General features: G+C 44.0%; 1 protein-coding gene across 3 annotated transcripts in view; it reads right to left on the bottom strand.

Moving 5' to 3' along the window:
• Positions 1-25,328, bottom strand: part of ATAD5 (ATPase family AAA domain containing 5) — a 47,618-nt gene that overhangs the window by 11,181 nt on the left and 11,109 nt on the right. For 2 of the 3 annotated variants that reach the window (XM_048490417.1, XM_048490418.1), the window contains exons 5-18: positions 22,013-22,154; positions 20,181-20,262; positions 17,141-17,322; positions 15,319-15,476; positions 14,831-14,975; positions 13,667-13,942; positions 12,433-12,529; positions 11,266-11,345; positions 10,362-10,507; positions 10,130-10,271; positions 8,072-8,227; positions 5,933-6,045; positions 731-824; positions 8-72 (exon numbers count right to left, since the gene is read on the bottom strand). In XM_048490417.1, the coding sequence (XP_048346374.1) occupies positions 8-72; positions 731-824; positions 5,933-6,045; positions 8,072-8,227; positions 10,130-10,271; positions 10,362-10,507; positions 11,266-11,345; positions 12,433-12,529; positions 13,667-13,942; positions 14,831-14,975; positions 15,319-15,476; positions 17,141-17,322; positions 20,181-20,262; positions 22,013-22,154 (1,878 nt within the window). The remainder of the gene's footprint in view (positions 1-7; positions 73-730; positions 825-5,932; positions 6,046-8,071; positions 8,228-10,129; positions 10,272-10,361; positions 10,508-11,265; positions 11,346-12,432; positions 12,530-13,666; positions 13,943-14,830; positions 14,976-15,318; positions 15,477-17,140; positions 17,323-20,180; positions 20,263-22,012; positions 22,155-25,328) is intronic. The other variant, XM_048490419.1, reaches the window with a different exon arrangement.

Raw genomic sequence — 25,328 nt, 5'->3', positions numbered from 1 at the left:
GACTTACCGGAGAAGGAACAGTAAAGATGATCTCTTCAAACAAGCCATCAAATATTAAACTGAACGATGGATCTATAGGAAAACATTCACAATTAACAGCATTTAAGAGGAACTTTTCTTCTTAGAAAGAATCAATATATCACAACACAACACAAGCCTTTATTGGCATATAAAACAGGACAAAATTTTAAAACAAAACAAGGTTAAGAAATGCAGTTAAAACTACTAATTTCCAGTATAAAACTTGCAACAGTTTCACAAAAGAGCACATCAGAGCTGTTCAGGAGATTGGGTATCTTATAACACTCATGCCACTGAGAACATTGCAAGAAAATGGAATATATTTCATGCGTATCTTATTGTATTTAGGGCATAGAAACAAAGAATGGTCAAGTGTTTCAACCGTAGTCATATCACATGAACAAACTCTTTTAGAACGTTCCATATTCTTAAATCTTCCCTCCAGCAGAGCTGATGGCAGCACATTACATCTTGCAGTAGCCCATCTATATTACAGATAGAAGTTACAAAAAACTAGGAGAATAAAGAAATTGGAGGGAGGGGGCACGAGGGAAAAGGACCAGCCAATCCACAGCGCTTCCCTGTCCAACTAATTCCTAACCAGGGAACAGAAATCTAAATTGCTTAGGTTCGATCCCAAATATTAAGCCCTAAAGAAAATTTTAAAACATTCACGAGACAGAACTTTTTTGAAATTACTATTACTCACCATTAGTCGTAAGAACAACAGGTCTCTTAGTAGTGGCCATAAATGTCTTTACTGCATTTAGAAATCCAACGTCTTCATCAAATATTATATCAACCTGTGAGAGGTGGGAGACGCTCGGTCATGTACGGCTCTGATGTTTGTTAGGATACCTAACATCAGGTCAGGCAGTTAAAAGATTTAGGAAAGCTCAGCAAGATTTTACCAGTTCATCAAGAACTTTGGCTAAATATATTTTACTTGACACTTTGAAAAGACCAACAGATTTTTTTTAAAAAAGGTAGAGCCCAATCCAGAAGAGGGGGCAGATTTACCTCTGGAGCTGGTGCAAGGGGCAAATGCGCCAGCAGAGGGCGTTACACAGCTCCACAGAACTGGACCCCGGTAGCAGCCACCATTTCACAGCCTCGTCAGCGCAGAACACTGCACCGGCATGGCAGAGGTGTGGCCCAGGGGGTGGAGCTGTTAGCTTCCATCCTGGCTTTGCCTCCCAGGATGCTGGAACCCACCTTAAAGCCCACTGAGCACAACGGAGGCCTTTTCCGCACAGGAGAAGGGTTTTTTTTTCATGGTTTGATACCCCAACTGCCGAAAAGCACTCGGAGGGCAGCAGAGTGGTGCTGCAGTGATGCTGTCCCTGGCTGCCCAAGGGGTGTAGATTAGGCTGCCCAGTTTACTTAGAAAATATTCAAAAATACTTAAATGTGTGTCAAACCCTGGCTCTATGATCCAAATCCGACTCTGCAACTTAAAGGTTAAGAAGCCTTTACTGGTAGATACATGGGCTAAGAGGGAAAAAGCTGGTTCTGCCAGAACCTTCAAACAACCCCAGTACATCAAACCCCGTTCCTCCTCCCCTTTCCCTAGCCCATAATTCTATCCCACACTACAGCAGGAGCAGGAGCAGGAGCAGCAGAAGAAGCAGAAGCAGAAGAAGAAGGAGGAGGAGGAGGAGGAGGAGTTTGGATTTATATCCCCCTTCTCTCCTGTAGGAGGCTCAAAGGGGCTTACAATCTCCTTGCCCTTCCCCCCTCACAACAAACACCCTGTGAGGTAGGTGGGGCTGAGAGAGCTCAGAAGAGCTGTGACTAGCCCAAGGTCACCCAGCTGGCGTGTGTGGGAGTGTACAGGCTAATCTGAATTCCCCAGATAAGCCTCCAGAACTCAAGTGGCAGAGCTGGGAATCAAACCCGGTTCCTCCAGATTAGATACACGAGCTCTTAACCTCCTACGCCACTGCTGCTGTGTGAAGAGTAGGAATAGAGGTGTGAAGAGTAGGAATGCCGGATGAGCCCAAGGTCAGAAGATTGAGATAAAGTCTTTAGCTGTGAGAGCCTCTTCTTGGGAAAACGAAAGTGTTTTCGGTCAACTCTGTGGAGCTCCCCTCCACCCGATGCACCTCTGCTGGTTGCCAGGCTCCAGCTTGACAATGTGTTAAATTGGTTGGGGTGGGTTTTCCGGGCTGTGTGGCCGTGGTCTGGTGGATCTTGTTCCCAAGGTTCCGCCTGCATCTGTGGCTGGCATCTTCAGAGGTGTATCACAGAGGGAAGTCCGTTACACACTGTGTCTTCCCTCTGTGATATGCCTCTGAAGATGCCAGCCACAGAGGCAGGCGAAATGTTAGGAACAAGATCCACCAGACCACGGCCACACAGCCTGGAAAACCCACCAGAACCAGTTGAATCCGGCCGTGAAAGCCTTCGAAAATACAATGTGTTAAATGTTTCCTACAATCTGCGTTGGTAAAAGGACCTATTCAGGAAACACTAGTGCCCAAGAGAAGTTTTGCTTTTTAATTTTGCCTCTATTAATTTACATCATTTATATACCACCTGTCTCCTCTATTGATGTCCCAAACCTGCTCACATTTTTTTTCTCTTCTCCATTTTATCCTCCAACTCCGTTGTAAGGTAGGATGGGCTGAGTGTATAAGTGTATATGGCTCCCAGTGGAATTTCGAATCATCTTCAAGGTGTGGGTTTTGACCTTTAAGGCCTTACGCGGCCTGGGACCCTCGTACCTTAGAGACTGCATTATCCCAGATGCCCCTACTCGGCCTCTGCGTTTAGCAGAGGCCAATTTGCTGGTGGTTCCTGGCCCCTCAATGATGCGGCTGGCCTCCACACGGGCCAGGGCCTTTACGGCCTTGGCCCCAGCCTGGTGGAACACTCTCCCTCCAGCTGTCCGGGCCTTAATGAATTCCGCAGGGCCTGCAAGACAGAGCTGTTCCGCCGGGCCTTTGGAGTGTCCAGTCACTGATATGCGCCCCCCCCCCTTTACTCATTTACTTTTACCATTCTTTTGTTTACATCTATGCTACCCTCCTAAGGAGGAGTCCGACCATTCCCTCTTTTCGGGGAGGCTTTTAATTAATCGGGTTATGGGACGCCTGTTATTATTGTATTGAGCGCTGTTTTAATGGTTTTAATGGATTTTAATACATGTAATAATTGTTTATTTCGTTGCAAGCTGGATATATGTTGATGTTGTTGTACACCGCCCAGAGCCCCTAGGGGATGGGGCGGTCTACAAATCTAAACAGCAAGCAAGCAAGCAAGCAAGCAAGCAAGCAAGCTTCCATGGCAGAGACAGGACTCAAACCTGGATCTCCCAGATGCCAGTTTAACACTTTTCGCAACTGCATCATGCTGGCTACTTCAGGTGGATATTTCCCCCTCCCCCCACCAATTTTAATGCTTATTGCTATTTTGTAATACAGGATTGTAGTTTCATGGATTGTTTTATTGAAGTGATGGTTGTAAATGGCCTATAAATTAAATAAACAATAAAATAAAAGTGTTTCCTAGCTTACTGGAGCTGAACCGGTTCAGTTACAATGCTTGTGGGAATATTTATTTATTTATTTATTCATTCGATTTTATAGGCCGCCTCATCCCCAAAGGGCTCTAGGCGGCTCACAGCAATCCCACACAACAACTCAGTGAATCCAATAGAATACATAAACCATCTAAAAACAATAATAAATCAATTAAAATTCAATGCAGCAGGTAACTTCATCACAACAGTACAATGCGTGATTGGATTAGAGACACCATTGGCTGGCCAAAAGGCCGTAATAATAAATATCTATCTATGATTAGAGGCACCCGATCTAAAAGGCCGAGAGGCTGGCAGCACCAAGAGATGGAAGCCACAGGAGCTGCCAAAGATGGTAAATGTGGCGGGCTTTACGAGGGGGCAGCCAATCTGTGGCCAGCCTCATCAAATGCCCGGCGGAACAGCTTGGTCTTACAGGCCCTGCGGAACTTGCCAAGGTCCCACAGGGCCTGGACAGCTGGACGAAAAGCGTTCCACTGGGCAGGGGCCAGGGCCGTAAAGGCCCTGGCCCGAGTAGAGTCCAGCCGCATCATGGAAGGGCCAGCGACCTCTAGTAGCTCCGCCATCGCAGAATGCAACAGCCTGTTTGGGACATATGGGGTGACACGGTCCCGCAGGTATGAGGGCCCCACATGTGTACATTATGATGCCAATCTGTAAAGAAGGAAGCAAATTACGGGTCCAGTTTGTTACTTCCAACTAAGCACTAACTATAAATGCTACAAAGAATACAAGAAACAAAAACATCTGAAACAAAGTTAACAGCAACTATGCAGTTAGTGCTTTAATGAGCCTGAGTCCATTGGGGAGGGCAGTATATAAACCTCAAAATAAAAAAATAAATGTGAATGAAAAATCTGTGCAATTCTGCACTGGTCTGGGACCCAACAGAACTCACCGCTACAAATGGGATCGATAAATCCTACTCTGTCTGGGGACAAAGAAGCATTTTATCTGCATATGTGGCTTGACGGCAAAGACTTGGTAGAATTTTGGAAAAAGGTATTGATGTATGTAGAGAAATTAGTGAAATTTAAAATAGAAATAAAGATTTGTTATTAATGGGTATAATGGATAATATTAGAGTGCATAAAAGACAAAGATCATTGTCTAAAATAATGATAAGAGCTGTACTACACAGTGGCGTAGGAGGTTAAGAGCTCATGTATCTAATCTGGAGGAACCGGGTTTGATTCCCAGCTCTGCCGCCTGAGCTGTGGAGGCTTATCTGGGGAATTCAGATTAGCCTGTGCACTCCCACACACGCCAGATGGGTGACCTTGGGCTAGTCACAGCTTCTCAGAGCTCTCTCAGCCCCACCTACCTCACAGGGTGTTTGTTGTGAGGGGGGAAGGGCAAGGAGATTGTAAGGCCCTTTGAGTCTCCTGCAGGACAGAAAGGGGGGATATAAATCCACTCTCTTCTTCTTTTTATAGCGTTGGGTTGGAAGGATAAGAAAATATGGACATTACAGAAGAATATATTTGGGAACTAGTACAGTTGGAAATGTTTGAAATAATATCAAGGAACCAATGAGGCAAGATAGACAGAATGAAATTATGAAGATATGAACTCTGTTATGTCGACTGGATGAGAGAAGCTGGAGTTAAAGAAGAAAGATGGGAGAAGAGGCTGGAAAGAATGAACCTGCTGCTGCTTAGTTAAGAAATTAAGAAGAATTCAATTCCTTTGGGGGGAGGGGAAAAAAAGAGGAAAACTGTATGGTTTGGTTAAAACGTAAATTGTTATATATGTACTCATTGGAATGGATCCGACTATACAAATAAAAAAATTCAAAATATATAAATCCTGCTCTACTATGTAACTCACTGAGTGGCACTGGGTAAGTCACCATTTGTTAATCTAATCAGTCACAAGGAATGTCTGTGACACTGAGGGGCTGCTAGATCTCTCCACAGATTGTCTGGTTTGGGTAGCCAGCTGGATTTTGTTGTCAGCAATTATTCACTCTGATTAGAGCACGGAGGGTACCCACCTCCAAGTTTAGTCGACTTGGGATCTCTGAACTGATAATCTTTTTCATCAAGCGCAAGTTCAACACAGACTGTTAAATAATGGGTTCAGAATCTGACTGGGAAGACCAGTCCATTTTGGGGGGTTTATTTTCCAGAGATTGAGAGTGGAGCTGGGGCTGTCGATGGTGACCACAGAATCTTGAGATAAGTTGAATCTGTTCTACATACTGTAAGTCAGTAACAAGGCGCCCAGGCAAAAGAATGGCAAGGATGCATTAGGAAGGCTTTCTGTTTCTTCTTTTTGAGACAAACAGTCAATGCTGGTCATGCACGCTCTTGCATCCCTGAATGGCATCAAACCATTTGCTTGGGCATCTACAATTATCCGTACCTCTTCGAAAAGGATGAGAGAAGTTGCACTTTTTTTCCTGGATTCCTCTTCTCCAGTTCCCCTTTTCACTGATATTATCTGAACTTCGTCTTCAATAAACATTTCCTTTCTTTCTGCATAGACAAGAGCACAAATACAAGACAAAGATCCAGTCAAAACAGCAGTGGACTGCAAAACTTACCAGCTCTCGGAAATCCATTGAAACGTTTGCGGCGCCTGACGCAGGCACCAGAAGCGCTTCCTACTTCCAATCCTTGTAGTTCAGATTTTACAATTATCGGCAAGTAACCGCTAGAGCGTGTAGGAAATGGTTTGCTGAAGCTCGAGTATGTTTTCTTATTCCCATGACTTGCTTATCTGGTCTCCTGTGGTGATTAACAATCTCCTTAAGGCAGGGGTGTCCATGGCCAATTGGCCATGCCAGCAGGGGCTGATGGGAATTGTAGTCCATGAACATCTGAAGTGCCAGAGTTGGACACCCCTGCTTTAAGGGGGTTAGGGCCATCCGCACAGCAGAACAGAGAGTCACCATGCAGGGTGCACAAGGGTCTTTCTCCCTCATACCTTCAGGACCGTCTCACCCCATATGCGTTCTGCTGAGGCCAACTTGCTGATGATCCCCGGCCCCTCTGTGATGCGGCTGGCCTCTACCCGGGCCAGGGCTTTTACAGCCCTGGCCCCTGCCTGGTGGAACACACTTCCATCAGCGGTGCGAGGCCTGTAAGACCGAATTGTTCCACCGGGCTTTTGGGTAGGCCAGCCGCAGATTGGATGTCCCTGTGTTGCGTGCTGTACCATCATTGGCACTACTGATGTGACATCTTTCGGTATTGTCTGTCCCCTCCCGGCCTTGGGACTGGGAGCCATCATTAGCATTAGTATTATTAATATTGTTTTTCTGGGTTTTAGAATGCTGCTTATTCTGAACTATGTATTTTAACTATTTATCACTTATTTATTGTGCACATTGTTTTAGTTGTCATTTTGTTGTACACCGCTCAGAGCCCTTTGGGGGTGGGCGGTTTATCAAATTTAATAAATAATAAATAATAATAATTCAATCCCGAAGGGCAGAAGGGAGATGGGCGCCATTTCCCCAGCCTTTGTAGCACTGCACTTCTTCAGAGGGCGCATTTGATTTTCTTTTTTAAATAATATTTTTATTAATTTTCTCAAATGTAGTTTAAAAACAAGTAAAGAGGAAATGAGAATACACCAGCTATAAAGTAAGAGAGAGAGTGTGTGTGTATTAGCTCTAACACGCTGGATCTTAGAATTACAACATTAATATCAATTTTAGAGAGAACATTACATGGTTTCAAAATTCGTTACCTTCGAACCTTCAGTTTCAAAACAATGGGAATCTAGTAAGCAGTTATTTAGATCTTAATCAGTAACAAATTAATATTCCTACTATTGTTATTATTCTTACATAATCGGTTCAGCCTCAGATAAGAAATACAGTTCCCATTTCTCATCAGACTCTTGTTCTGACTGTCTGTTTACAAGATTTGTTAATTTGGCCATTGTAGCATATTCTCTAACTTTATCTTCCCAGAGGTTTGTGTTAAGATCTCTTGTTAATAAGTGCCAGCCTAGTTTTTCAAGGGCATACATGATTTTCATGTTCTGGTCTAGTTACACAACAAAAGAGTATCAGCCACCCAGCTTTCATAGGCCTGTTGTGGATTAAACGGAGGCTCATTCTCCCTTCTAACTGAAGAGCCAGTAAGTCAAAAACTAGAAAGGAGAATGGAAAAGCTGTGCGGGTGGCAGATTTCATGGCGTGTTAAACAGAACATCCCTGCAGAGAGACTGTCCCGAAAGACACTTATGACAGCATCACGACAGCAACAGCAGATCCTAACTTTCCCTTTTATCCTGTTTGTGAAGATTCCTTGACTCTCCCCGAGTGGAAATTTAAAGGGCTACATGGCTGTAAGGGGAGGGGGAAAGTCCCTTTCTGAAAGGGAAGGAAGGAGCATTCACACACGTGCCCGGTTATAATTCACACAACTGCATCAGATGACTGCTTCCTGTGACTGACAATATACACTGTGGCTTCTACTTTCACAAATGTACATTGTGATCCTGTCCCCCGTCTTCAAATAAGCACGTGCATCTGATGTTCAAGCCTACCTTTGTTGTTTTCCACGCGTTGTGCTTTTCCTTCCTTGGAAGAGACTTTGAAATAGCTTGTCAACGTTTTGGATGCCAAGCCTTGCTTTAATCCAGCTTTTCTAGGGGACCCTGGAAGCTTCTTTGGAGACCATTCCTTTCTGGGAGAGAATTTTCCTGAAATACACAGGGTATTTCATTATAGAAAACATCATATTATCACGCCCCCCCCCCCCCTCGCATTGTACAATTCCACATAATTTCTAAGGAATTTGTCCTTTGAATCTACTGTCACAACCTGCCTGAAGAGCTGGGGGCAAGGGAGAAGAAGGCGGTCTTCTTACTTCCATGTCCTTCGGCTCTTCAAACAGCAACTGCAGGATCCTACTTTTGGGGACTGGCTGTGCATGTGGGAGACAAAGCCTCAGAGAACAACGTGATTTTGCTGTCCTGGGACCACGTTGAAACTTTCAGTGCATGATTACTCTCTAGAACAGTGGTGGTGAACCTTTGGCACTCCAGATGTTATGGACTACAATTCCCATCAGCCCCTGCTATCATGGCCAATTGGCCATGCTGGTGGGGCTGATGGGAATTGTAGTTCATGAACATTTGGAGAGCTGCAGGTTGCAGACCCCTGGACTAGCCCAAGGTCACCCAGCTGGTGTGTGTGGGAGTGCACAGGCTAATCTGAATTCCCCAGATAAGCCTCCACAGCTCAAGCGGCAGAGCGGGGAATCAAACCCAGTTCCTCAAGATTAGAATGCACCTGCTCTTAACCACTACGCCACTGTTGCTCTCTAGGTGAATGCACACAAAAAGGTGCATGTAACCCAGGTAAAGTCTTGTATCCAACCCTGATTTTCCACTGACAGAAGTGCCCTGTTCTTGACTTGCTGCTTTCACAGCAGATCCTAACTTTCCCTTCTATCCCGTTTGTGAAGATTCCTTGACTCTCCCAGAGTGGAAATTCAAACGGCTACATGGCTGTAATGGGAGGGGGAAAGTCCCTTTCTGAAAGTAATTATAGACAAGCCATAATCCAGCAAGAGTGCTTGGCTCTGACAGACTGCCATCACAAGATAAGCAAGGGCCAATGCTATCCTTATTTTCCACCACAATCAGAAAAAGGAGTTGGTACAAAACCACACAGCCAACAAAAGACAAATTTGTACCAAATGGGCCACAGGTGAAACTTGAAAAAAAAAAGCCTCCCAAATTGGCATATTGTTGTTTATCCTTACATGTATGAATACTTTTGGGCTGTATTTATGCGTATGCCAGTTTGCTTACTTTGTCATGCTACTTGTTATGCTATTTTATAAGTAAAATTGGCACTCCAGTGGGAGGCTTTTTCCAAGTTTATCTGTAGCCCATTTGGTACAAATTTGTGTTTTGTTGATCCTTATTTTCCAGCCAGCAGAACTGTTTTGAAAAAGAGCCCCTTCCCCCCACCCTTTGCCCTGCCAAAGCAACACAACACAGTCAAATCAGGATGTAACTATTTCAACAGTCGGTTATCATCAGGGCTGTCGGTCAGTGTTTTTTGTATTTATATCTTCAGTTGGCTCAATGATTCGCATGGCAACATATACAGTGGTACCTCGGTGTTCACCGGTAATAGCTCCGGTACGCCGTTTGCGCACACGCAATGGCATTTGAGTAGCACCGGAAGTCGGCAGAAACCAAGGCTACGACGACTTCTGAGTGCGGAAGACGGCGGCCGGCGCTTGGCGAACACAGAAATCGGCGATTACAAAAGGCGCCAATCACCAAGGTACCACTGTACAGGGTTTCTCAAGCACTGACCACACGCTGGCCAGACAGTTTAGTTTCAGAAGGTTGCTGTTTCATGTGCTTTCATGCCTCAGCACTCTGGGGCTACGAATCGAGATTTCCTGTGTAAAAAAAATCACAGGATTCAAGATTTTTTTTACACAGGATTTGAGATTTCCTGTGTAAAATATCAGGGTGGGCATTATATAGCACGTACCATTTCTGGTTATTAACTGGGGCGTTTAAAAAATAATTCTAGCTCATTTTGGGGGATGCTGCTGATAAAATGAAGAAGCTCCTTACTTGGAGATTTGGTGCTGTTAAAGAAACAGGGCTTATGGCTGTTCACACCTTGTTTGGCCACCTGGTGAGACTGAGTGGCTTCCTTCAGCTGAGAAAGTATTTGCCTCCCACTGCGCTGGCAAGAAGCGTTGACTTCAAAGATCTGCAGGGGTACGGTTAAAAGGTTAGGCACGACACGGACAATGCTTTGCCAGTTCAGGTTAAATGAGGCAAGTGGCTACCCGAGACAAACCTTGAAGCCAAGCTCTTGCGCACAAGCATAAACAGCTGCGGTCTTTCCAACACCTGATGGTCCACTTAGCAGCATGGTATTGCACAGATCTGTCTCTCCGTCGCTATACGATTTGTCATCTTTAAAATCCATGCTGTCCAAGGATTCTAGGAAATGAAATAGAAGGATGCTTATTGGGCTTGGAAACTGGAACAGAAAACACAGACTGTGTCAATCTAGAAGGACATTTCACTTCTATCTTATTTATTTATTTATTTGATTTATATCCCGCCCAATCCCCAAAGGGCTCTGGGCGGGTTACAACAAGCTTAGAACATTAAAATATGGCACTCAAGCTCAAACTGGCTGAACACACATTAACAACCAGTGACCCATGCTGGAAAATGATGCTCTTCTCACAGTCAATGGGAGGCAAACCTTTTCTTGCCCAAAGACAGGGACTGCAACAAATCAAGATCTGCCTCATATCCACTCATTCACTTGTTCATTTGCCAATGTTATACATGCCCTCAAATGTCAGCAGTGTCCTTCCACTCAAACATTGCACAAATAGCTCAGTCCCTCCTGTCTGTGTGAACTCCGAGGCTTCAGCTGTCTGTTCTGACAGCTCCCTCTTTTTCTCCAGTCTTCGCTGAGTTCTTCAATTTTATTTATTTTGTTTCACATCTCCCGCCTGCTCCAAACTCCGCTCCTCTCACCTGCTCTCAATCTGCCATTTATTACCAACCGTATCTCATTTTTTATTTATTTGATTTATACCTCGCCCTTTCCCAGAAGAGAAAATATGGCCTTTATTATTTTACTTACTCTAAAATTTAACCCCCACTTGCTGACCTTCAGTGGTCTCTCAAGAAAGCTCGTATTAAAATTCAAAACCCATTCAAATTAGGGTTGGAGCACGTACCTTCCTGACTACCACATTTTTCTTCCTTTTGGGCTCTGTTTTCTTCCAAATAAGCCCTTTTCTTCCATTCACTCAGCCACCTGAAACAAACAAAAAATTAGTACTGCGTTCACTATGATGCACATTGAAATAAAACTTCAGAAGTCGAAGACGGCAGTTTGCCCTAACTTAGCTCAACACAGGGGAAGACTGTGGACGCCAGGGGCAGTTTTACACTGGGAAGTTGCTGAGTCAGACTCTGACAGCTTTATAAACTTGGTAGAGCCCCGAGACTCTTGCTCCTTTAAGAAGAAGAGTTTGGATTTATATCCCCCCTTTCTCTCCTATAGGAGACTCAAAGGGGCTTACAATCTCCTTGCCCTTCCCCCCCTCACAACAAACACCCTGTGAGGTGGGTGGGGCTGAGAGAGCTCCGAGAAGTTGTGACTAGCCCAAGGTCACCCAGCTGGCGTGTGTGGGAGTGCACAGGCTAATCTGAATTCCCCAGATAAGCCTCCACAGCTCAGGCGGCAGAGCAGGGAATCAAACCTGGTTCCTCCAGATTAGAATGCACCTGCTCTTAACCACTACGCCACTGCTGCTTAACCATGGTTAAGAGAGCAGGCTGCAATCTCTCAGGGATTCCCCTTCCCTCATATGCAAATTCCACCCTCTTCTCCCTGGGTCAGCATTAGCTATTGCACAGCATTATGCCCAGCTATTATTATCTTGTAAATGAATGGGTTGAGGACCTGCAAATTCATGCCATGTGTCCAAATAACTGATACAGACAACAATTGTGTATGGACTTATTTTTAGATATCTGGAAATCTTTTATAGGCATTCATGTGTAGATCTGCCCCCATGGTTGATATTTCTTTTTTGTTTCTACTTTATATATACTTTTGAAATTAGTCGCTGCATTTTGAGCATTTTTCTTTCTTGTTCTCTTTCTTTCTTTTTGAAAGAAATTAAGAAAATTGAGACAAAACTAACTGGCCAGATTTTGCAAATCAGTATTGTATGTTACTATACACACTGGAACTTCAGTTTTCATTGCCTTCGGTTTTCACTGATTCTTTTGGGACAGATTACCAACGAAAACCGAGGTTCCACTGTAAACGGAAAGAATTCCGCTGTTGCAGCAATCATTAAAAATACAATTCATGAAGTTCAGTCATTTCCAACCTGTGTAGTTTTTTAATTGCTGCAGTGTTGCCTATAAGCTCATCCGAGTTCTGTGGTTGGTATTTCTCAGTCCAGAGTACATCTTCGCTGTCAGAATCTGCAGTCATGAAAACAGAAACAATCCATTTCAATATTTCTCTCATCACATAAACAATTGTTCAGTTTTGCCAAAATACTTCTTGAAAAATATATTCAAGCCAAAAATGTTAACAGTCTAGTACTGCCGGTGGGGGTGGGGGGGAAACTGTCAGGAGAATTTAGAACAGGCTTTGTGAAGAAAAACTTGCAGGGTTTTTTTTTAAAGAAGAGGAGTTTGGATTTATATTCCCCCTTTCTCTCCTGCAGGAGACTCAAAGGAGCTTAAAACCTCCTTGCCCTTCCCCCCGCACAACAAACACCCTGTGAGGTAGGTGGGGCTGAGAGAGCTTCGAAAAGCTGTGACTAGCCCAAGGTCACCCAGCTGGCGTATGTGGGAGTGCACAGGCTAATCTGAATTCCTCAGATAAGCCTCCACAGCTCAGGCGGCAGAGCGGGGAATCAAATCCGGTTCCTCCACATTAGAATGCACCTGCTCTTAACCTACTATGCCACTGCTGCTCCCGTGTGCAAGACCATCACTACAGGCTTGCCATAACCAGTTTTCAGCAAATAGCTGAAACATGTCATTTTTATGTGGATCCTACTAATTTCAATATACTATTTTTAAACAAAGCTTTATATACACAAGGAGTAAAATGCATTATTGTACAATCTTGTCTTAATTTTATCTTTTGACAAAACATGCATGCTCAAACTCCTCATTTTAAAGGATTTCCCTTCAGCATGCTGTACTGGTTAAGAGCAGGGGGACCCTAATCTGGTGAACCGGGTTTGTTCCCCCACTCCTCCACATGAAGCCTGCTGGGTGACCTTGGGCCCATCAGAATTCTCTCAGCCCCACCTACTTCCCAAGGTGTCTGTGGTGGGGAGAGGAAGGGAAGGAATTTGTAAGCCACTTGGAGACTCTTTATGTTTGAGAAAAGTGAGGTATACATTCAAACTCTTCTTTTCTATATCTGGGGGTCACCCCTGCATTTCAGGGTGGGCGTCAGCAAGAGGGGAAATTGCCAATAATTACCTCCTTCCTTGAACCCATGGAAATCTAGGCAGGACCAACTCTATGATAATGGGACTGCCTTCATATTGGATGAAATGTAAACTATTCAAGTATTTATATCCAAAGCAAAGAAATTACCAGAAACAGAAATTATTTCCTTGTTCACAGCATCATCTTCTATTGCTATAATTTCAGGTACGTCAGTCTCCTCAGAGTCTACCGTGTGGATTTTATTTTCCATGCTTGCTTGGGTTTCACACAGTTCTTTGGAAACTGAGTCAGACGGTTTTGCATCTGCTTTTTCTGCTTGTTTCCTTCTTTTGTGTTTACAGTCTTCAGTTTTCCGTTTTTTTTTGTCCTCTCTTTGATTGCCAGGTTTTACATCGGTCCTGATTATAGTTTCACATTTGTTTACTAGCCAGAGAAAAAACAAAATACACATCATGTCAAACCACCAAGACTTAGCACTTTTCAGGGTTACTTCTGCCAACTATTCCAGTGCATGATTTACTCTCAAGGGCTGTTTCCGCACGGGCGGAAAACAGCACCCTAGGGACGATAAAAACATAGTCCCTGGGGCACTGTTCGCACAGCTGCCCCCCCCCCCCCCCACCGGTGCAAAGACACTGCTTTTGAACCTCCCTCCCTGAGTGAGGTTTTTCAAAAGCAGCATCTTCCCGCCGGCGCAGTGCAAAGCGCACCGGCGTGATGGTGCCACTTTTGGCCCCTCCGGTTTCTTGTTTACTTCGCTCTCCTCCTTGTGCAGCTCTGGACGGCTGGAGGGATACGCCCACGCTGCCCTCCGACCCCTGGAGGTCAGAGGGCAGCATGGGCATGTCCCTCCAGCTGTCCAGAGCTGCGCATGGAGAAGAGGTAAGTAAACGAGATGACCTGTGGGCGGCTCCATGCGAAGCCACCTCTGCAGGTTGCAGCAGCTTCGGGGCCACCCACGCGTTACCGTGCGAGCTGTCCCGAAGCTCCACCAGCATGAATTATGCCGGTGGAGAGTTTCCTGCCGCTGTGCAGAAATGGCCAAAGATTCTTGACCCAAGGCATTGTATGCGCTGTTCAACATTAATCAGCTCCCCCCTTTTTTTTTTAAAAAAAAAAAGATACATCCAAAGGTGCATAAAGCCACAAGAACAGCACCCAGTGAGGTAAAGGTCTGCTGTCAAGAGAGGAAAAAGCTCTCCATGCAGAAGTACATAAACCTTTCTAAAGTTCAGTCAAGAATTGAGATATATCAGCACTTAGGTTGCTACTTATGTCTACATTCTGATTTCAGTTACATACATTGCTAACCTTGTTTATTATTTTCAGGAATAGTTTGTTTTTTTAAGAGTAGATCAAAAAATCTTTTTGCAGGAAACTGGGGGTTAGAAGCCTTTACGTCTTCCAATAAATAATTCCTCAGCGCTTCAGAAAGAGCTGGTCGCCAACCAGATGGCTGCAAATAGGAAAATAACAAATGTTACTGCACAAGCAAAAAACAACAACAGAGGTTAGTAGCATGTCATAAACAAAGGAAATCACCCTGTGGTGGCGAACCTTTGGCCCTCCAGATGTTATGGACTGCAATTCCCATCACCCCCTGCCAGCATGGTCAATTGGCCATGCTGGCAGGGGCTGATGGGAATTGTAGTCCATAACATCTGGAGGGCCAAAGGTTCGCCACCACTAGGCTGTGCAATTTTAAAATGGTCCTGAGTAGAAGAAAGTTAGTTTTAATAACGTGTCAAATTTATTCACAAAAATCTGCCAGAGAAATAAAGCATCTGGAAAATACTAACCATAATAGCTGCAGAATCAGTGCAATTAGACTGTGTTTTCAAAACTGAGAATTCACCAAGTGAGAAAGTTCGCTGTGCAATGTCAATTGCTTCCAATTTCTCTCTTAGGTTAGTTAAGAGAGGGCAAGAGGGTGGGGTTAACCTCCACATCAAGTACCCTACAAAAAAAAATAAAAGCTCAATAAGTGTTAGCAATTTGCCAGGATGTTTGCAGACTGAAATAGCACTAAAAAAGGAAGATGCAATCAGATTTAAAAGATACACCAATATGTGATCCCGACAAATTCAGCCCTTAGCCCAAAAGCTGGGGGGAAGAATTAGGACTAATAAAAGGAAACATTTCTTCTCGCAACGTGTGATTGGTGTTTGGAATATGCTGCCACAGAAGGTGGTGATGGCCACTAGCATGGATAGCTTTAAAAAGGGCTTGGACAGATTTATGGAGGAGAAGTCGATCTGTGGCTACCAATCTTGATCCTCCTTGATCTCAGATTGCAAATGCCTTAGCAGACCAGGTGCTCAGGAGCAGCAGCAGCAGCAGCAGGCCATTGCTTTCACATCCTGCATGTGAGCTCCCAAATGCACCTGGTGGGCCACTGCGAGTAGCAGAGTGCCGGACTAGATGGACTCTGGTCTGATCCAGCAGGCTTGTTCTTATGTTCTTACATTAACCTGGATACCAAATGCCCATGTTGTCAGTTCTTTACTATCTCAAGTACTCTCAAAATTTCATCTTTGCTTTTAAAATTCTTTTTACTGCACCTCAAATTGTAAACTGTTCTTATCCATGCTATTCTTATGATGACTTTTCAGGCTGTATCGCTCTCCAGATACCAGTCACATCCAGGAAAGGAGATATATTAGTCCTATAAGATACCACCCCCCTATTTGTTTTGAGGTACCCATATCAACGTTCGGAGAGCCAGTGTGGTGTAGTGGTTGAGAGCTGTAGGTTCTAATCTGGAGAACAGGCTTTGATTCCCCACTCCTTCACATTAGGGGCAGACTTGTATCTGGTAAACTGGATTTGTTTCCCTTCTCGTCCACATGAACCCTGCCAGGTCATCTTGGGCCAGTCACAGTTCTCTCAGAACTCTCTCAGCCCCACCGACCTCTGCTGTGAGGAGAGGAAGGGAAAGGAGTTTGTAAGCTGCCTTGAGACTCCTCACAGGAGAGAAAGGCAGGTATCAATCCAAACTTTTTTTCTCCTCCTCTTATATTGATTTTGGTGATAGGAAGGAAAAGGGAGGAAATCACATACACATCATATCTGTTTCTTTCCTCAGTGATCTCCAATGAAAAGCAATCATTTCCGTGACCCAGAATCCCATGGAGAATTTTAAACACAGCAATTGTTTATTTCCCTTAATATGTAATGCTTAAGTAGCTGTCCTGCTGGTGCAATGGAACCAGGAGTGCTAACACACTTCTCTTTGTGATACACCTCTGAAGATGCTGGCCACACATGCAGGCAAAACGTTAGGAACAAGATCTACTAGACCACGGCCACACAGACCGGAAAGCCCACAACAACCAGTGCTAATAAAGTTTTCCCAAAAGCCCACACCTCAAGTAATCAACAGACAGCGTGGTGTAGTAGTTAACAGCAACTGGAGAACTGGGTTTGATTCCCCACTCCTCTACATGAACCCTGCTGGGGGACAGTTCTGGGGTAGTCACAGTTCTGTCTGATCTCTCTTAGACCCACCTACCCCACAAGGTGTCTGTTGTGGGGTTGAGGAAGGGAAAGGAGTTTGTAAGCCACTTTGAAACACCTGATGGCTGAGAAAAGCAGGGTATAAATCCAAACTCTTCCACTCACCCTTCTCCTCCTGCTGCACGTGGACCACTGCTCGGAAACAGGAATCACTGGCAGAATATGCTTCCAAAGTGGCTGCTTTCTTTGCAATTTGCCTTTTCAGCGACTCTGGCAGGCCACTCATCAAAAAGGTACGTCTTGCTTTGAACTGCTCGTCATCTTGAGAGTTTTCAGATTCATCTTCACTAAGGGAAAAGGCAACCCGGAGCCATAGATAAAGGTTTAGTATAAATACATTAATAATAGTATCAGTAAAGCTTTGTTGTAGCCATTGGCCATTACAATATTAAAACGTATAAATCAACATAATATACAATAAGAAGATTTACCAACTAAGAATGAAATATATGGACCCTCAGTCCCTCTCAATTCACCCTTCCAATGTATCTGAGATAGAATCTAACATATCTTGTGCAAATTTTGGTCATACTATTACTTCTGTACAGTTTTAGATTGAATCTTTGAGGCTGCCAGCACAAAAAGGCCAACCCTATACAACAGTGGTTCTCAACCTTCCTAATGCCGCGACCCTTTAATACAGTTCCTCATGTTGTGGTGACCCCCAACCTTAACATTTATCCATTTTACAGATGGAGAACTTACTGATGCAAGAGTGGTCTTCGGCAACTCTGTGAAGGGTTGTTCGACCCCAAAGGATCTAATTGAGGTTCGAAGAGAACTGCCATAGCAAAATATATATAAGGATCTGAAATAAGAAGGTATGTTTTATCTGCATCAGAGTATACCTGGAGCACTAGGACCAAGTTCCTTCTTAGCTTTATATCCATGCCCCAGGTATACTCTGATGCAGATACATTAATAATAGTATGAATACACACACACACACACACACTTTAACTGCATTGGTTTTTCAAACTGTATTCAGGGTTATCCTGGAGTTCTTCACAAGTTTATCCATGGGAAGATCAGTAGGAGATTATAATTTGAATGACGGTTCACAAAGTTGTCATCCATCTTGAGTCTCACTGAGAAAGGCAGGCTACGGGGTGAAGTAAATAAATTAAATGCTAATTTTGATCTGCAATATGAAGCTCGAAAGGAGTGCCAGGTGAATTCTAGAACAGCCTAGAATTCTAGGACTGCTTTGGGGTCAACGCGACCTTTTCACAGAATTAAGTCGCCTTAAGACTCCCTTGCATCAGTGTTCTCCATCTGTAAAATGGATAAATGTTAAGGTTGGGGACAATTACAACATGAGGAACTGTATTAAAGGGTCCACGGCATTAGGGAAGGTTGGAGAAACCACTGCTCTAGAATGCTCACATTGGACAGAGGCACAGAATGCCCCCAGATCCTCGAAATATCACAAGACGCCCCAAACATAATGATATGGAATGAAGTTGGACGAAAGCCACACTATGGCCGTTTCTGCACGTTTGGTAGCTTCCACGCTGCAAGAATTCGCCGGGCGTAGAGGCTGACCTCGCCAGATGTAGTTACGCGAGGCGCGCTCTCGAACAGACGCATGGTCGGCTAAGCGACTCCGCCGCAGGGCACTCGTCTACTCGCTCCCGCGACGGAGTCCGTCATCGGCCTGCTTCGCCCCAAATTCTGCTGCCCTCAGACGCACTTCCAGGGTCGGAGGGACAGCGTAAGGGCTGCGACGGCCAGCAGGCCGACGACGGGACACGTGAGTGGACGGAGAAACAGCGTATGTCCCGGCGTGCTGTTCCGCATCTATCAGCCCGGGAACCGCCGCTGTTGAAGGAAAACAACCCTTAAAGGGAGGTTAGCTTTTCAGGGCTGACTTCATGTCACTCTGGGGAGAGAGGGAGCGGAGTTAGGTCGGCGCTCGCTGCGCAGCAGCGCCGCTTGTGCGGAGCCGAATTCTGGGGACGCAGACATCCCGGCCTCTGTGGCCATTAATGGGCCGTGCGGAAACGGCCTATGTTAAGTGGACATATTGCTGTTGTTTAAGCAACACCACATTCTCCTCTGGAGTTTATTACTAGCATTATATTTTTAAAAGACATTTTTTAAACTTTATCAAATGCTACAGACACATGCAATGCCAATGTAACTCCTGTGTAAGAACGGGATGACCCAGAAAGGGGTGGCGTCTGAAAAGAAGCAGAATGCTGCAGAACTCATGAGGTTGGAAGAAGCAAGGCTACCAGGCTGGGACCTTGATTCATTTTATTAAGCCCTTAACACCTTGTTTAAGGTAACTGCAATGTTGTTGGGAACTAGTGGGAAGGGAGTTGTTTATTTTTGGTATATTGTAAATGTTAGAATTTATTGTTTCAGGGTTTTTGTGTATGTAAATGGTGAGAGTTTTCTGGGAACCTTCATCATCTTGAATCCTGTTCACCAAGCCTCTGAAGTCTTCAAAACCAACCACCAGCAAAGAAGAATTGGACTCAAAATATCAGTAGACTGTAAATATAAGGATTCTGAAAAATGCAAACTTAACAGGACTGTAGGTAAGTGTAAATGTTAAATGTTTTTAAAGTGTTATTTGTTAAGAGAAGTAAACTGTTTTGTTTAAATTTAATTCTTTGCAACTCCTTCCAAGTAACTGCCCCACAGAAAGAGGTTACACCAGCAGAATTTTTTCCCATGGAAAAAAATTGTTACTTCAGGCTGAAAAAAGAGGCACTTGAAGCAGCAAAATGTAATGTGAAAGGAAGATCTTGCAAGCTAAAATAATCACAGCGACAAAATTTCAGACAGAATAAGGAGACATAGTAGCACTATACCCGTGCTTCTAATTTCAAACAACAACACAGTTTCTGGACCAAACAGAAGAAAGGATTTATAGCAGGTCTTTCACAAGCTATCAAGGGTTCGCCACACTACTAAACGATCTCAGTTAACGAGGCTAGTGGTATAGGAGTCTTACATGAAGCAATACTGGTGCAGTGATTAAGAGCAGGGCGCTCTAATCTGGAGAACCAGGTTTGATTCCCCACTCCTCTACAGTGGAGCAGCAAATAGACATCAGAAAAAAGCAACTTAATTTCAGAAATGAAAAATCTTCCATAATCCATTTCATTTCCCCATAAACCTATAACAGACTGACCTGCTTTCATCAGAAATCATGATGGCTTTGGCTACAGGCTTCTGAACTTTTTTCCTGATTAACGAAGACACTTTTTCTTTGCCTTGAAAACAACATATTGCTAGATTAGTACTGAATTGATACAGTCAGCAGCACGGCAGCTCGGCAGCTCGCTAAAACATAACATTAACATAAAAAAGATGCCTTACAAAAAGTTGATGTTTCCCATTCACAAAAGATGGAATAAATACTTTCTTTTTACTGTTATTCCACTCATAACATATTAATGGTGCAGCTTAAGTAAGCAAAACTACATCCCCCACCCCCCCAGGCAAAGCTTTGTGTTGTAAGTGGTCACTGAGCAAATGGATCCTCAGTTTTTACAACTTATAGTTCAATTTCGATTTTAACCTTTCATGGCATATAAATTATTAGTATGTTTCCATTTAAAAAGAAGAAAACATTTAAAACATTTAAATGCAGGTGTTTAAAATGTTTTCCAGGAATTTAGCCACTTCCAAGGTAATCGATGGATTACAGTCACTTAGCAAAAAGCGAGTGGTCTGGAACTTGGGAGTACTCCAAGTCTTAGGAAGCAACAAAGAGGTAAAATTAAAATCATCGCTTTAGGTTACTGTGAAGACAGTGCATTCCAGAAGAATAATGAAAGTTATGGTTTCTATAGATCCACATCCGCAACGGCATAGTCTCTGATGTTTAGGGATCTGGTGGTTGTAAAGATTACGAAATAATTCATTTCTCCGTATACCATTTATTTCTTTGCCTTCGCTTTGCATGCTGTGGCCCCCTTCTTTTCTTCCCTGACATGTTTCTGTTGTTTTTTTTTATTTAGTTTTACTCTAGGCACTTATATCTTTGGTAGAAGAATCTATGCAGTTTGGAAGGTTACAACTTTTAGTTTTCTTTCCTGTCTTATGTTATAAGCAGAACTACAACGGCATTGGTTTTAAGGCTTTCACGCAAGTCAGAATCACACTGGGGTGTTGTGGTAATGGTTTCGGGCTGTATGGTCAGTGTTCTAGCAGCATTCCTCTCATAGCATTTTAAGCCTGCGATCTGTGGCTGGCATCTTCTGACTCTGAAGATGCCAGCCACAGATGCAGGCGAAACGTCAGGAGAGAATGCTGCTAGAACACGGCCATAAAGCCCGGAAACCACACAGCACCCCAGAACTACAACTATTGTACTGACCACTGAATGCAATTTTTGTGTTTTCCTACAGTTTGGTGTTTAAACTTCCCTGCTAGTGCTATTGCTACTAGTCAGATTCCACCTGGTCATTGCCCATTACTCTGGCGGTTGGGGCTTTGCGCTTACAGCACCTTTTCAGTGGTGTAAGTCCATTAAGCCCAATGAGGGCTTTCTGGTGGCGAGGAGTCTTTTTTGTGTTCTTTGTCTCCCCATATTGCTGGAAAACCCCTGTGGGAATGAAAGGGCACAGCCCTTTGGATGGGAGTGTAAGGGACTTATTTTTGAAAAGACCTATTTAGGATTACTCCAGGAGAGTAGAAAAAGTAACAGAGAAGACAGTTAGAAGCTTGATCTCTTCCCTTCAGATGAAATCTTCAATAAAAAGCACTAAGATTTCAGAATTCAAGCCCAAAGCCTTGTGTTAGGTTGCCAATAATACATTTCCAGTTTCAACAAGATGTTTGCTTTTAACCATTTCTACAATAATTTCTCTTCCTATTTACAGAAAATGCAACAAAACTTCCCCGACGAAGCTCAGGCGGTAAGCCTAAACTGACATATCTACAAAACACATCAAACTTTTCATAGCTAGGAGTGTTGGTGCTTTTAATATCTACAGCTGTTAGATAAAAATTAGTTACCATTTGATTTTTTGGTCGTCTTTGCATTTCCAGCCTTTTTCCCCAAAACATCGTTCAAATTTTGAAGACTCTTTTGCTTCTCCACGACTCCCAATACAGTAGGAACACTGCTCAGACTTGAATCCAAAATGATCACAGATTCCTAAAAGCAAGCAAAAGAAATATTAAATATTCTTAACTGTTACTGTCAGACATAACTCAATCAGAAATCATTCTACCCATGTACAGTCTGCTTTTTATTGCAGGCATTTTTAGTAGATCTTTAGAAGTGATTTCCTAGCTGCTTGTATAAAGCTTCTCTTAAAACGCTTACATTCAAATGCAATGAACATGCACCCCTGCATGAGAAAGGCACGTCCCATTCATTTTGCAGATGGATGAACTATGGCCCTTTCCACATGGGCTGTAAACAGCGCCCTGGGGACGGCAAAAACGCAGTCCCCAGGGAGCCATTCACATGGGGGGGGTGCAGCTGCTGCACAGCCGCGCCGCCCTCGCTCCCCCGAGCGGCGCGAAGCTGCCATTTTTCCACCTTGCTTCCCCAGCGAGGTTTTTGGGAAACGGTGGCTTCCCTCCCCCCATTCCCCATCGACGAATCTCTGCGTCAGTCCGGTAAGGGTCGCAGAGGTTTGGGGATTATTCCCCGCTTCCTGCTAATTCGGAGTGGTTGCGCAAGCGTTATATAGCGTGTCCCCTGGCCTTGGTGACACGCCGGATGGCCACAGAGACAGTAAGTCGATCGGGCGACAGCGCAGTCGTCCCGGTAGTTTCTGGGACCGTTCGTGTGAACGGTCCCAGGGGGGTTGGGTCGGCGTCATGTACGCCGACCCAACCCCAGCGTGGCAGTGAGGAAACGGCCTATCACCCAGCATCTTCAATAAATATTTGGAGGTTCCCCAACAAGGTTTCAGGAAGTTTCCTGATACACTAGAGCTCTGTAAATTTGCCATCTATGCTATATTTGTTGATACTATGAAACCTCTATTGAAGTGTTTGTTTGCAACAAACAAAATATGCAACAAAAAAAAGGATGCTGTCTATAGAACTAGTGTAGAGCTGGACCAGGCAACTGAGTTCAGTTCTTGTTCAGCCTTGAGTACCGGTAAGTCATTCCTTTAACCTCACAACAGAGGGATTCTTGGTACGGAATGTGGATTGAAAAGTACATTACACTGCTACAAAAACAGATAATGAGCAATTAATATTTTCATGAAAGCAAGTTTTATTTTCTCTGCAAATCTCAATGGAAGCTATTGAAACATTTCGAGCAGTGGTTCTCAACCTGGGGGTCGAACGACCCTTTTCAGGGGTCGCCTAAGACTCTCTGCATCAGTGTTCTCCATCTGCAAAATGGATAAATGTTAGGGTTGGGAGTCACCACAACATGAGGAACTGTATTAAAGGGTCGTGGCATTAGGAAGGTTGAGAACCACTGATTTAGAGTTTCACGACTCAAGACAGCCTAAGGTACTATACATGCTACAGTACATGTTCAAGCTTTGGTGAATGTTGACAGCCTAAAATTTTGTAAACATTTCACCTAAATACGATTAGGAACTTTGAGATGGATCCAAAATTCAGCTCGCTTGGTATGATGGCAATTCTGTTCACGTGGTGTGTATGTATGTAACCCAATTTTCACAGATCTTCCCAGTTCCTGCAGCTGTTACTGCCAGGAAAATAGGAAAATATTTTCCTGAGCCTATTGTTGAACTACACTGGCTAAGGATCAGAGCAAAGAGACCAGTGTTGTCCAAAAGTCTCCATAAGGCCTGGAAAGAACGTGTACATATGAATGTGCTGATGTTTCACATGGTTTCCTTCTTGCCTTTGTCCCTTTTAAGATGTAATGTAAGCCCCTCAGTGTTGGATTTATTATTTGCCCAATGTTTAGGATTATGCTCTAGCTAGGTTTTCTAGTATTTAAGGTTTTGGTTACTGTTAATTTAGGATGCTCTTGCTTGCATGTATATGTGTTTGTACTGTATTGGAGGTTCTTTAAGATCTCCTCTAATGTTTAAGTTTAGAAATGTTATTTTTGATATCTGTATCTGCTGGAAAAAGAACAGCAGCTTGTAGCAGTTGATATTAGGGGCCAAGGAAGCTAGCCTTGGAATTCAGTTTGGGCCAAAACCTGGTAGATCTCTTTAGTGGAAACAAAGACCCCTTTGGATTTACAAATTGAATCTGATAACGGCACCCCAGATATCCCAGCCGTTGAAGAACGTGCCAAGATCACCATTGGACTATTTGAACTTTCTTTTGTTTCGGGACTGAGGCACGGGAGCCTCAGGTCATAACTCAAGGAAGCAGCCCATCTGATAACCAGATTCCTGGGTGCATCAAACAGGCTCACCCAGTTTTATGAACGGACACTCTCTGCTCTCCATTTCAGCACTATCGTAAAGTCTCGCGGGAAGACGCCTGACAGCGAGATCTCATGGTCCCATTCATAAAGTTGTAATTGTACTTTTTCTTTTATGTGTTGATGTTTCTTTATTGCTGTATGGTAAGGGACCTGCCCAGTGGTGGGATCCAAAAATTTTAATAACAGGTTCCGATGGTGGTGGGATTCAAACAGTGGCGCCGCCGCACACATGCACCTCCAGTCCCTATTGGGCAGGGAGGTTGCTTTAGTAACCCCTTCTCGGCACTCAGAAAAAATTAGTAACCACTTCTAGAGAAGAAGTGTCCCACCTCTGGACCTGCCCCCTTACCTGCCCCTTTGCCCCCTTTTGATCTGTGTGTATAAAAGTTCTTGCGCTTGGTTACAAGAGCGCGATTCCCCTGCCCGAGCTGTAGCAATCACTTCCAAATAAAATACTTTGCTTTTGAAGAACACCGGCTTCCTGCGCCTCACTACGTTGCCTGAGCTGAAATAACTTAATGTTACTCGAGCAGCAGCGGTAACACAGCCTCATCCATTCCTGATAATCTCAACACCCAGAAGTAGCTGGTTGTTTTTTTTTGTATTGGGGATGGGATTAAAGAGTATGTTTGCAGTATCTGGATCCCACCCATTTACGAATATATGTGTAAAAAGCATGGGAGTGTATTTTATTTATTTAAACACACCCCACCTTTCTCCTGAGGCAGGTAACAATAAATGCAGCACCAACCAAACCACCTATTACAGTCCTGGGAATACATCATTAAGCCAGAGTAGCAAAACAATATGCATAACTTTCAAGGTGTTCCATAAGCTCATTTAAAATAGGTCCATTCTACAGTCTTGCTGGAAGGCCCCAAGGGAATTTTGGACACAGTCGCTTGAGTTTGTCCCCATTTACATAGGGGAACAGGCTTTAACCAAATT

Source organism: Sphaerodactylus townsendi, linkage group LG03 (assembly GCF_021028975.2).
Source record: "Sphaerodactylus townsendi isolate TG3544 linkage group LG03, MPM_Stown_v2.3, whole genome shotgun sequence".
NCBI lineage: Eukaryota > Metazoa > Chordata > Lepidosauria > Squamata > Sphaerodactylidae > Sphaerodactylus > Sphaerodactylus townsendi.
The sequence above is the reverse complement of the archived record's forward strand: the minus strand, read 5'-3'. Positions and strand labels throughout refer to the sequence as shown.